At 43.1% G+C, this 14,167-nt stretch overlaps 1 protein-coding gene across 1 annotated transcript in view; it reads left to right on the top strand.

Moving 5' to 3' along the window:
• Positions 1–2,061: 2,061 nt before the first annotated feature.
• Positions 2,062–14,167, top strand: part of angpt1 (angiopoietin 1) — a 49,804-nt gene continuing 37,698 nt past the window's right edge. Inside the window, exon 1 of the mRNA XM_035183049.2 lies at positions 2,062–3,057. Within this exon, the coding sequence (XP_035038940.1) occupies positions 2,638–3,057 (420 nt within the window). The 5' untranslated portion in view covers positions 2,062–2,637. The remainder of the gene's footprint in view (positions 3,058–14,167) is intronic.

Genomic DNA, 14,167 nt, shown 5'->3' on the forward strand with positions numbered 1-14,167 from the left:
TAAAACCAAACTAATAAGAAGAATGAAAACTTGCCTGCAGGCATTTTCTTGTCCCAGTCCGTTGCTGACAGACCATTTATTTGACGTGTACTTTTACTTTGTAGTTTGGTCCATGTCCTGTCCACTGACATGGAGGAGGCAGAGTTTCAGACCTATACTGCAGCCAGCCACCAGGGGGCGATCAAAACGGTTTGGCCTTATTTTTAGTTGACCATTTTTATATAGAGTCTGACTTTGCAGGAGACAGTGACAGTTTGTGTTATTGTTTTGAAGCGTGCGGTCTCTGATTTCACTCCGATGTAGACAAAAACCTCTTTGGACTGTCGACTGTAACGAGCAGATTTAATCACTAATTAGCTCTGAGTTGATTGATTAGTTTAATGTTTTCATCTGACACCGAACACCAGACATAACATCTCCCTTCCTGACTTCTCTTCTACACCAGTGGGAGCAGAGATGTGTAGTTTTAATACTGCACGGTCACGGTTGCCCAGAGGTAGCAATTATCTCTCACTTAGTTTCCCTTGGACACAGTCACTGGCGCCCAGAGTTTAGGACACCAGCAAAGTGCGTCGAGCTCTCTGACAGTTATTTGCTCATGCTTTGTGTCTCGGCCAGTCTGGGTTATTCAAGGAGTTTGTTATCTTGGGTCGCCTTCGTGCGTTCTCCCACACACAGGGCCCAACTTTTTCTAGCCCCCTGCTATCACTAAATATACACACTCTCTATCAAACACACGCAGGATCATGAAGAAATGTACAGTTTAATGTGTAAGAGGGAGAAGGCAGAGGGAGACGTTAAACACAAGAGTGCACACACACGAACATGCGCGCACCCAAGCTCGTGCACTGTCACACAGATCTGGATGTTTTGGACTCGAGAGGAATGTTGAAGTCCGGCCAGAATTCCGACAGCTGTGCCTCCCAGAATCAGAGGTTTTAATGGACTGTCCATTACGAGGACTTGACCTTTGGTCCAAAGGACTTTCTGAGCTGGGTTTTCCTCGTTGGGCTCCTTCCTCCTGGTCGGATGATGAAGAGACATTCCATTCACTTTTGTTTTCTTGAAAACATAACAACAGAGGGTGTTAGAGACATACTGCCTATAAAACGGATGGAGATAGGGGAAGTGTATGTAACGTAGATGATCGGGGTGGAGGCGGGACAAAAAATAAATCTTGCAGGCCGAGGTTTCTACAGAATCTCGCACTCAAATTATTAAGTGATGGAAAATAACTATGTGATTCAGTCAGATTAAAAGCCTCGGAGTAAGAAATAGCTCATCGTTTAGCGTAAGCATTTGTGCATGATGATATTGTGTGTCTCCGTACAAGAGCAGCAAGAATTATCATGACATTCCAAGGAGAGGTTGAGACACATGGGAATTTTTAGTGAAGTTACTTACTAAAGTTATTTCTCTTGTGTGGACGAGATAAACAATGAGTCTCCATACAAAATGCTCGTGATCAGCTGTCCTGCTCTTCTGGATAACATCATTATTATGTACATGTTTTATTTTAATATACGCTTGTTTCCAGTCCATCTAAATCCAAGAATTTTAATCTTGCATATAGGGATGATGCTGCTGCTCCATCGTCTGCTATAGAGTGAGTTCATTGTGATGATATCACATTTTGGGGTTGATATAAAAGCATTAAAACTTTAAGGTGCTTATAGGAGATATAAGGCTTCCAGACAATGAAAGAGGATCAACCCCATAAAGATTTATCTTGACATGATGTGTCTCTATCGTCAAGAGAGGGACAATAGAAGTGAATTATGTGAAATATACGTCCCACATGGCCGCGTGTAATAAAGCACCTGTCATTATATAGTATGAGAGGGAGTGGAGAAGTGTGTGAGGGGCAGATAAATTAAACGCACACGTTTAGACAACTTTTCTGTGTCAACACAAAGGCAAGGAGGCAGGTCAACCACATGAGGCTGCAGTCGCAGAGCCTGTAAAACGATCCTCATAGTCTAAGCACATCCTCTGTGCTGGGGTCCCCTTTCTGCCAGGATCACACACACACACACAAGCACACACAGATACACACTCGTCCGTGCACACACTCACATTCCTCTGCAGGCTCTGCAAGGGGCAGGCGCAGTTTGTTGGAAGCCGTTCTTCAGAGTGAGCGTCTCTCTCACTCTCCCGCAGTCGTTAAGTCAGACAGCAAAGGAGGAAGGGAAGGCAGAGAGACCGAGGGAGGTCTGACGACACCATCCCGTCTCACCTATTCTCACTGCACAGACTGATCAATGCAAGCAAGCAGCCTGCTCACATCTGGCTCTGATTTATTCTGGAGGAACATCAAGGCTTTTGTAACCGAGCTGTCACTCTGCAAGTAATGTGTGCAACCCTTTCTCTGCCAGGACCAAATCTTAAAGGAGCTTTGGGAACATTGCATGTGCAAGTGTCCATGGCAGGAGTGAGCAGTGGCTTTGAGTGCTGGAGGTCCAATGTAAGGATGGAGGACAAATGTTCCAGGCTAACGGTGTTCTGCACTGTTTGCTGATCCAGCCTCCCAGGGAACATCCAGCCAAACGAAGAAGAAGAAGAAGAAGCAGAAGAAGCAGATAAAAAGACAAGAACTTAATTCACCGGCAACCTTTTGTTTTCCTCCAGTGGTGAAAGATGCTGTGGTGCAGCTTTGACCACCACTTGCTCTCACTGGCGGCACTTCTCGTAATTGTGAGCTGTGGAGGAGGGGAGCAAAGGAGAGGGACGGATAGCAGCACCAGCGGCACAGGTGGCAGCAGCAGCAGCAGCAGCAGCAGCAGCAGCAGCAGTGGATCAAGTGGTAGCAGCAGTAGTAGTAATTACAGCAGCAGACGGTTTCACAAGATCCAGCACGGCCAGTGCACCTACACCTTCATCCTACCTGAGGAGGATGGAGCCGGAGGAGGCGCCTGCAGGGAGGCGAAAACCGGCAACCCCCAGTACAACGCCAACTCTCTGCAGAGGGACGCTCCGCCACCTGAGCCGGAGTTTCCCAACCAGAAGATCCAGCAGCTCGAGCACATTATGGAGAATTATACCCAGTGGCTGCAGAAGGTAAGGACGGACGCAGGTGGCGTGCAATGGACTCGGCTCCAAAACCTATACTTTAATAGATAAATGTTTCTAAATCTATTTCATGACTTTAACTTTAGGGTGAATCGCCAGTGGTGGACTGTAAAATAAACGCTGTTGATTTTTTAAACCATATCCATGTTGAAATTGTTGGTTCATTGAATTGCATCTATATCCTCCTTGCATAAGATGTGTGTATCCGTTTCTTTTGAAGTGGTTCCGCTGTTAGTCCACAGTTTGTTGAGATATTTATGTTTCCGTGGGCGTGTGTGGTCTCCGCAGAGCGTCTGTTTGTGGCTTCGCTAGATAACTTGTTTTGCTTTCTGGACGAGGCTCTCAGATCCCAACCAGGGAGTGTTTGCTGTTTTCTCGTCGTCGACACGTTGTTTGTCAAAGCGTCTGTCAGTAGGAGAGTTTGTGTGCTTTGGGAATTCCCGTTTTTCTGTGTGTCATGCTGTGTGACCAAAAAATGTCATGAAGAAGACATGTTGACACAGATAAAAGAACTGAGGAGACTACATATCGTTAAATTACTGGATAGCTCAGAAATACATGCTCAATTAAAGAAATTGGCTCTATCACAGTTATATGCAGCTGATAATATAGAAGCCAGAACCTCCATCACAATCTATATTAACTCTGCTGTGTCGTTACATAACTGTGTACATTGTCGAAAGTGAACTTTCTGTTCTGGCTGTCACGCAGCTGTGTGCTTCTCCGTCTTTACCCGTCCAACAAACGAAACCTTATATATTTTTGTCCTGGAACTTTCTCTCCGTTTCTTCCCCGAGTAAATTCCACAGATGTCCAGTTGAGTTGTGCAGAGCGTCGGTCACAGAGCAGAGGTAGTTGCATGTCAGTCACCCCCTGTTCTCCAGTGGGCTGTCTCTTTAATGGCAGGAAGTCAGAGAGCGTCCCCAGAGACACTCAGAGGAGGAAAAGACACACACAGAGAGAGAGAATGCTCCCTTTATTTATTCAAGTCAAGGATGTGTGAGTATAACTGAGAAGATACAGACTCTTATAAAAGAACAAAACCTGTTTATGTCTTTATAATACAAAACAAACACCATCCTCATTATATCTGAGCTCACATGATGTTATTTAATTACTGCGGAATAATTTCATCCATGTTCAAATATGGGTCTACTGCTGCCTAATGTTAATAAGTAGTGAATTTTGAGGCCTTTGCTGATATGCCTTGGCAGCCACCCTGCTTTTCTAAGCTTTGAGACTTTGTGTCTCCGAAGAGAGCGAGACTGTCCCTCTGAAATGAGCTACACCAATCAAATAAACAATCCTCCAAATTTCGGCACAACCGGCTCCGCTGCTCGCTCACTTTTCCACAATGTTGTCCTTCTCAAATGAGATTAGCAGGTCCGATCTGTGGAGTAATTGCTTACGGCTAAATGGTTTATTTTTTGTCGGCAAATGCGAAAGCACCGATAACACCTGATGGTTTTGATGGATTACAGTGGAACCGGGGGATTAATCAACCTGAACTTCATCAATACCCCGAGTCTATTCATTAGCAATCCTCCCTAATCTGTCTGGACCGCTCTGCTGCGGGCCTGCTTTTCATTTACTCTCAGAAAAGTCAACTTTTCTCTCCTCAGGTTGGAGGAAATAGTCATTCCTCATCAATTAACCAGGCGCTGGTCGAGGTTCATTACAGCGAGATGTTGATGGAGTTCATATTTAGGGAGGTGAAGTGTCGGAGGCTGCTCCACCCTGTTCGATAAATTCCTCCATAAATGTCTAAATCCGAGTGAAATGTTATACCAGAGAGATTTGGAGATTACGGGGCAGAATCTGTGTAACATCATCTTATCACTGGACTGTAGATCACTGCCTTTATCTCAGTTAAGCAGAAGGAATTTACTGTCCATGGTGTATGTCAAGCTAGAAGACGTGGAGCGTTGCAGATCTCATACATGTAAGTGTGCGCAGAGGCTGAGATATGAAAAATAAGCAACAACAACAAAAGAACAAACTTTTCTTACACTTTTTTATTGATGACATGAAAACCCTGAGTGTTCCTGCATGGCTCCCAAAAGCGATCCATGTGTCAAGCAAGGCCAGGGGTGAAATAACAGCGGCTTTATCTTTGCTCAGTGGACCTCGTCTGTCTGTGATAGAACAAGTGATACTAAGAAAACACAGCGGCAGCATTGGTTGACTGAAGGTTTGACTAATGAGTCCTCCAGAATAACTTTCTCCTTAGATGTAAAAAATGGGAGCATGTTGAAACGTCTGCCATCTGCACTGATATCATCAGACCTCTTCACCAACACAGATATTTCCCTCTTAAAATAAACAAAAGTGAATATTATATAATGAGATTACAGGATTATATAAAAAAAAAAAAAACTGTGATGAACAGAATTAAATTAAATTCCCGAGATGCGTGTGATTAAAAATGGAAAAACAAGCAAAAAGTGAGATCAGCACAAGAATGGCATTTGAGGGGATGCTTAAACACACAGTGGTAATTCAGGCTAATTACAGTGCATGGGACACACACACACATACACACACACACGCACACATCAGGATGCAGTTAACATTTTTCATTAGACAGAAGATTAAGTGTCCGGGGCCAGTCTATCTATCTTAATCACACCAACGTTTTAGCTGCTTGTCTTAGAGAAAGTTCGCTGTGATATTGCTGCAGCCAGGCCTGATGAAAGAGAAGGATGGAGGAGAGCGCTCCAGATAGCAGCGGCCTGCCTGGGTGGTGGTGGTGGTGGTGGTGGTGGGTGGGGTGGGGGTGGACAGTTAGAGTGATGCAGCAAACAGCTGTTAGAGGAGCATTTCAAGTCTGAGATCTTTCCGTCCTCGACCCTGGGTAGAGTATATGGACCCTGATAACATTCCTGACCAGTCAAAGGTGGCTTGTGTTTGTCCAAGGATTACTTCCCCGGTCTGCCTGCAAGGCGAGGAGCCCGGACAGGAACAAGCTGCTTCACACGTAAAGAAGTAATTACAATACTGTTCAAGTAAGAATAGGAAAGTTAACAGCAATGAAATATAAATCAATAAAAAGCATTGGAGGGGGTGATACATACCCTGCATTCACATTGTATATGATTCATAATATATTCTCTCTCTCTCTCTCTCACAAGCACACACACACGCAATGACCCGTGGTACGAAAATAAATCTTATCTATGGTTGATTAAAATGTCCATAAAGTTTTTACCATCCTCGGCAGGCATGCAGTCGTCCCCCCCCCCCAAGTAATATTCCCACCAAGTGTGGTGAAAATCTGTCAATGCACTGTTGAGTTATTTTGTGCACACAACCAAACCCTGGCTTAACAAGTGCAATGATATCCAAGAAGTTACTGAGCCAAAAAAGAGTCTGACACATATTAAAATAACAATTTATCATGCGATATATGAGACATAAGGAGTGAACTTTACCTTAAAGTACTTTTCCCCCTTCTCGTCTTCATGCTTAGAGCTAAACCGTTTCCTGGCTTTAGCTTTCAATTTGAAGAAAAGATTTAGATAAATCTTCTATATCATCAATCTTCTCTTCTTGAACCAGTCCTTTAAATCCATTTAATAAAATCTTCTAAAAGTCAAAGGTAGGGCAGGTTGTCTGGAAATGTTCAATACTAGTTACACGTGTTGGATCTGCTCCTGTAAAAGGCTTTTGTAGACTTACTTAAAATTCTTTGTTAAGACTTGTCCTGAACTTTTCATTTGTTTTGACTTTTTGTTTATAGATTCCGGTTTTATTTTGAAAAGGTTTCCCTTGTTTCACCTGAGCCTTATTATCTCTAACTCCTCCGTGTAGTTAGTCCCATTTTTTGGATACCTTACTAGGAGGATTATAGTTATAGTATAGTTATACAGTTATGCTTTCTGAACACAAGCAGCTGTATTGGAGCTTACCCTGAATAATGTCTGAAATATGAAAAATGTCCGAATCTGAAAACCAGCTTTTGGGACATGACGGCAATTAAACTGATGAACGTGTTGTTGTAACATATCAATGTCGTAAGGATCAGTCGCATCATCCACAGCACATCCTGAGAACATCCTCTCTACATTTCTAATATTTCAATGAAAACTTGGCACGGACAGACGTTCGGCGAGCCAAATTTTGTTTCTGTTCTCGGGAGTCAGAGTAATAGATCTTCCCCTTCCCCTGCCGGTGGAGACAGTAGAAAGTGGTTGAGAGCAGCGTTTCTTGAGAAGGACGGCCTGTGCCAAACTAAGCTGTTCAACAAAGGGAGGGAGCAGAAACTATTGTCGCTGTCTTATCCCTGTGAAATTCCCATCATTCTGCCTCTCAACGAACATGACTGTGCTGCATAAACAAGGTTTAAAAGGATATAGGGACATGTGGGCAGCCGCTTGTTTCCCTTCGTACTGGGAGCTCATACGAGAAAAAAGGCTGAATATGTTTCTCTACTTAATGCTACGGGAGGGCCACACAGCATGCCACAGATCCAAGGAGAAACCTATCTATTTTAGGGGTGACTTCCTCTATGAGAGTTTATTTTCGCTGATAACTTGGGCCAAAACCAACAATCGGATGATGCTGAAAGGCTAAGAGATGCTCTGAGGAATAAAGAGTTCTTCCTTCCTGACCCCAAAACTTGTAAAAAGGAAACCCTGGTAATTGCTTAAGGACGTTACAATAACAGCTTCCAGATACGTTGTTGGTTGCACTTGACTGAAACAGAAAGGAAATGGGGGCTTTCTGCTTAGCATGTCATGGGAATAGGGAAAAACATCACAGCCGTGGCACGATATTTCCACATGGAAATGAAAATGTGGGCCAAAGTGGATGATTTTCAGGAAAAGTGGTATTTAGCGGTTTTGTCACGCTCAATATGACGAGCCTTTTTATCCTTTGAGTGACCCCCCTCCCCTTGACCTTTTTTTCCCCCCCAAAAAAAAATACATTTCATGGCAGCTGGTGGCACCAAGCGTCCTGGAAGGTTTGACATAGGACAGGTATCCTACACCTTTAACTCTATAGAGAGACAATGAATGAAAGCTGTAAATGTCCTGGTAATTTGGCAATGCGTCTTGAATGGCTCTAGTTTGTCTTAATGCAGCATGGGGTTCCTTCTCCATCACTCATGTTGGCGAAATCGCTCTCTGGTGGTTACTTTAAAGCAGATTTATTTTGTTTTAATTACAAGGTTATACATTTGGCGAGTAGCGGACGCAGAATTTATGGCATGCCCTCTGAAAACATTGTTGCTAGCTTGTAGCTTGGCACCGACTCATGCATCTGCGGGATGAATTGAGAGCGTTCCTCTGATGTGTTTGTGTTTCCATACACCCCTGAGTGTATTCACTGCACTAATGGTGCTAATCTTTCTTCATTTGGTTGCCAGAGGTATTATGAATGTGAGGGATCTGCGGCGTGTTACTCAGGATTGGGAGGGATCTGTATAAACCTGCATTTATTTTGTGGCCGCGTGGAGACAGTGAAACAGGCTATAAATACACAAGTGACATAACAGACTGTACATGAAGGTGGAGGACAGAACAAAGCCCCCAAAGTGGCGCCTGAACATCCTTGTTGCTCCTGGTGGTTGGCTGCAGTATAGGGCATAAAACCCACCTCCTCCATGTTAGCAGAAGGGACATGGGCCAAACAAAAAGGCCAAAGATTTTACCTTTTTGGGGGTAAATTAGGTTTTAATAACTACTGTGCAGACTCTGGCTCCAAATGACATCATCAAGATGGCAGCTCCTGTATCTGGGATATTGAGGCTTAATTTTTTGTACATTTGGAGGAAGTGGAGACGCATCATCGACCTTTACTTACAGTCTATGTAACGCACACAGAGCAACATCAGCACACGATGGAGCCTGGTCTCTAGCTGCCTCTAGCTTCACACTTATGTCTCTTGTGAAACCAAAACAAGGAGCTTTAAAGACACTAAAACTCTCAGTATAGCTGATTGGAACGGCAGCCTTTAGAGTTCAAGTACAAGCAACCACTTTCACACAGACGTCGACACTTAGTCCACTGTTAATATAAAGATATTTATTGTAGCAGCATGTACGGAATTATGAATGTGAGTGCTCTGCAGTGGGTTATTACGGTACTGAAGTGATATTTTCGATATTTTATTGCACTGTGGCATTTACATGTTTTCTTACAAAATGGCTGAAAGGAGAGCAAACCTTTTTTTTTTTTTTTTTTTTATCCAAAAGAATGACTATAAATAATATTATTTTGGGCAGACAAGTGGAAGCCATTAGTAATGAGTGTGTTACGGTCACAAGAGTTTGCCAAAAACACAAGGTTCACGGCTGTATCTCTGCCACAGCTACGGTTGAGTGATTATGAGCCAAATATGAGATAATAATGGCTCAGATAGAGCGAAACATTAGACATCGTAGTCAATCTGAGCGCGGGCAAATACTGTGGCGTTATCGCCGTCGGCTGCAAATCACGACTGAGTTTGAACGTACTTCAGTCGCAGGACCGGCTCTTATCTTTGTTGTATTTTTGCTTTATAATGACTCTGGATAAACAGAGCAGATGATAATGTAACTCACTCGTATCTGTTGCTATTTATTTTCCTCCAGACTGCAGGTTCATTTAGGTCGTGAGCTGTAAATCAAAGTTTGATAAAGGGAAGTGAATTAGCATGAAAAAGAAACGTTGGACAATTTGAGCCATTGTGTGAATTTACAGTTATGTGTCAGAATTGTTTTTTTTCAGTTGCTTTACTTCCAAGAAAAGATAAAAGAGAAACATGCATGTTCTGTATCGCTGATTCTGGCAGCGAGCAGGAGAGGGAAACGTCTTAATGCTCTCCCTAAGTATTTCATTTTATGTTCTTCCAAGTTTACTGTAGGTTCTGACAATTATTAATCCCACAGTTAATTCTGTTACTTCTCTGAAGCTGGGGGGAAAGAAAAATTCCTGAGGTGTCTCTAAGGCTGACTCTCCCCACAGCGTCTTTGACTCACCCCTACAGATGTTGCGTTCTAAGTGGACGTCTTTGTCTGTCAACGCCGGAGAGACTTCCAGAAGTTCCAGAGGTTCCAGAGGTTCAGAGACACTTCACCTTTCACCGGGGTTCAGCTCTGCGGATCGAGTGTTTGCCGTGATTTCAGATATACGAGAAACAAAAGAATCACAGATCTTTGACTCCAAATGTGAAAAACAGAAAAAGCTGTGGAAACTGTCAGAACTGTGGATGAAGGGAAGCAATTGGAAAGAAGCAGATAGGGACGGAGTGAAAGATGAAAAGAAACAGCTTCGCTCCCTCAGTGTGGGCGAGATAGCTCTTAAAGTGACTAATGGTTGGACCTATTGTTTTTGTTTTGTTCCTGCGGTGCTGGGATTGGAGCCACTCGCTCTTAAAGCCTTCATCACTTTCAGGGATTACTTCACTTATTTGTTTAATCTTCTCGTCCCTTGGTGTTTGGGTGAATGTCATGTGATGCACTAACCTGTAAATTACCATCCCACACGTGTTGACGGTTGACGGTTTGGAGCTGTGCGGAATGACAGGCTGATTATACTCTGTGTCTGCTTCACGTGGGTGGTTTGGAGAAGTGAGTGTGTGTTAGGTCCCACTTTATTGTTGAAGTACAGTGATGCTGGGACACCTCTTTCTGCCTGTGCTCACAGACTGTGTTTTAGATGCTCATGCACACAAATGCTGTATATACGCTTTGAAAACAGAAACACGCTCATAACCGTGTCCAGATCCGTGTTTTCCGTGTCTGGGACCTGGGCCAAGAGTTTTACATTCCACACGGTACCAGGGCTGGGGTTGGCACAGAGACTTTACATGTGAAGCAGGTTGGCCACTGACATTTCTGCTTAAAACTCAAATCAGAAGTCCTCATAAAACCTTTTATGTTGTTGTCCTTGTTCTTTGACTTTTCAGCTTGTTGCACTTTTGACCTAAATTCAGGGTACTGTCAGTTGCCAGTAATGTATTTACTTTTTCAATTTAATTGAGTATCTTGCCTTTAAATGATCTCGTTATTATTCATTAAGATCTAAACTAGACTGTGTTTGAGACAACAATTTTCTATCCGAACATATTTGAGACAGGCAGTCATTCTGTTTCGGAGCTCAAACCAGACAAGAGCCCGATGTTTTCCCCAATACCAGGCACGTGCAGTGTAAAAAAAAATATAGTCCATAGTCCAGCCAACGTGAGCAAACCTGACCTGAACTCAGATTTCATTTCAAATATTTTTCCCGAACAAGGCCCGACCCGTCAGGACCTATCACTTACTGCCTAATTGGGCTTTAATTACTGTTTTAGATCATTTTTAAAAGGACACTTCAGCATTTAAATACACCGCATTAATAAAATAAATGGTATTTATTGTAAATTGGACAAATCCAGCAAATACTTAAACTGTACAAACCTGCATTAATCGATCTTCAGGCTACTTCAGGGCAGTGAAAGTTGATATGTGCTCATTTATTTACTTTTTAAGTAGGCACGAAGAAAAAGTAGCATGAAAGTCCGATATTCACTTTTCTTTCAGTGATTGGTTCTTTGTTTTAGTTTTGATCTCCACCCACTCCTGAGGGTAATGTCTGGCTCTTGAGCAGCTAAATGCTCCCGATGCTAAACGACATGTTTGCCTGCCATTTCGTGTTGTAAAGGAAGCATTAAGTTACTTTACTAGGGCTTATTTGCTGAAAGCAGCAGGCTGCTGGAGGCTGAAATCATGCAATGAAAGCAATAAACCAAGACGGTAAAGTTGAGGGCCGTAAAAACCAAAACAATGAGCTGAAGGACACTAAAACACTCCACATAGTTTAGGGAAACCGAAGAAGAAGATCATTAGAAGAGGGTTTATCACAATGAGCAACCTGTGACTGAGACACTTGATCGGGGGATGGAGCTGAGGTATCGAGATCCTAATGACACTCACACTCAACCAATCGTGAGTCACTCACAGCTGTCAATCATGACGATTCACCCCATTTTCTATAGCATAAAATAACGAATTAAAAGCTAACTTAAGTAAACTAAATAAACTACTTAAAAAGACAAAAGCCACCTTTGAGAAATGTTTGACTTGTATTTTGACTTTTTGGTTTGACCCTTGTCTCATTCACTAACACGGAGGAGGCAGAGTTTATGACCTGTACAGCAGCCAGCCACCAGGGTGCGATTGAGATGCTTTGGCTTCACTTTTGGGAAACCAGCATGTTGTCCATCTTTATATACGTGAGCGTCCTCCAAGAAGTCATGAAACACTTCTCCCCTCAAACACTCACCACTGTTGGTTTGAAAGGCAGCTGTTAATTTTGGCTTTTGGACTTAGCGATTGAATAACGTTTCCCCAAGTCAAATATTTCTGCAGGTGTTTGACGAGTGCATCACAGTAACACGAAAATGTGCCGCTGTACTGAACTCTCCCATAAATCTGTCATTGATGGCTCAGATGTGTGCGTGTTGCTCATGTGTTTACAGCTCAAACACAAATGGTTACAAATGGTTCTTGATGTTTATTTAAGTCGACGTGTTTGCAGCAGTCCTGAGATAGAGAGGCTAATCCTCCCGAGGTCTGTGTGTATGGTTCTGCATGTGAGAGCATACGGATGAATCCGTGTCACACTAATGTGGAGTTCTGCATAATGACTCTGTGTATGACATTGTTTGAGTCTGTGTTTGCCGGTGTTTGGATCTGACGACCTTCAGCTTAACCGACGGCCTGTTAAGTATAAAACGGGATTGTTCCCTCTCTGGACCCCGGATAGAGAAGGGCCTGTCACATTTTGTCAGCGGCTTTCAAACAGCACTTATAGTATGAGCATAGATATGTACATCCTAGTGATGCATTATGTCGGTGCCGTCCTCTCTGCACAGCACAAGACATAACAATGACAATGCCGTCAAATTGGGAAATCCCTCCTGAACAAAGGAGTCAAAGCGAGACTCGTCCGATGAGACCGAGATCACTGGCTTTAGGGAGTTTTACATTTTTAAGTGACAAAGCTTGTGAGATGATCATCAAAAAGGCGAATGTGAATGTTCTTTGGCACAAACCAATTTCCTGCAACTTTCCTATGTATGATAGTATATTTTTATTAGATTACATACCTTTGTTTCACGCCGGAGTCTCACGTTTCAAGTGTTTTGGAGCCACGTTGGCTCAGAAGCTGAGTTTCAAAGTTCATCCTTGATCTCGGTGAACAACAGTTGACAACGTAGAAGGAAAACCTCACCTCGAGGTCCATTTAGTACCTGAAGCGTTCAGCTCGGCCAAGGATTACTGGACGGTCTGTGCAGATATGGCAGGACGACCGATCTGAGCTCATACGTTTATGTCCGAGGAAATTATGTGATGTTCCTGGATGTTTTGCTTTGTGGTCAGGACAGGATGATTACCAATTTAGCTGCACTGGTTTTTGTCATCTGATCCACCCTCTGTGTTTGAACCGACATATTTCATATTTAAACCGTACGTTTCATCCAGAGAAATGCAAAAACAAGAGAAATCTGGATGTATCAAAGGCCAGGGATCATACATAAGACATCATGTGTGTCCTCTAAGCTTTTCTTATTGTCTTCTTTTCCCCTTTTCAATAACAATTAACAAATAAAAGTCTTTCTGTCAGATTCCCTTGTTTCTTTCATCTAACTATCGATTCACACGTATATATTTATCCTGCAGCCTTTGTAGAAAGAAATACATCACAGTGGTCAATGAAAATACAGAAACATAGCAAATTGCCTGGCAGCGATACAGCAGTCGCTTTGGATGAACTGCACATTAGCATTAACCGCAGCATCCATTTTCCTCGTCTGCAGCCACCGTGGTGAACCACAGGTCAGACTAAAGCAGTTCCATGTGGAGATGTTGGTGGAGCTACTGCACGTCGTCTCTCTGCTCATCACTTTTGTTTAGATAGATCAGCATCACTTAACAGGAAATTTAAGCACATATGCAAACACACACAGCTCCTTACTGCCGTAAAGTGCCACCATCACTGCTTTAAAGTGCCTCATGCAGCCGCTGGTAAGATATATAGGTCAGGATGTGTGAGCCACGGGCAAAAGCAACAGTGGGAGAAAAGAAAATGAGTCATGAGTAACATAATCTGGATGTGATGAGATAGCGTC

The sequence above is a fragment of the Hippoglossus stenolepis genome, chromosome 17, assembly GCF_022539355.2.
Source record: "Hippoglossus stenolepis isolate QCI-W04-F060 chromosome 17, HSTE1.2, whole genome shotgun sequence".
In the NCBI taxonomy this organism is placed as follows: Eukaryota; Metazoa; Chordata; class Actinopteri; order Pleuronectiformes; family Pleuronectidae; genus Hippoglossus; species Hippoglossus stenolepis.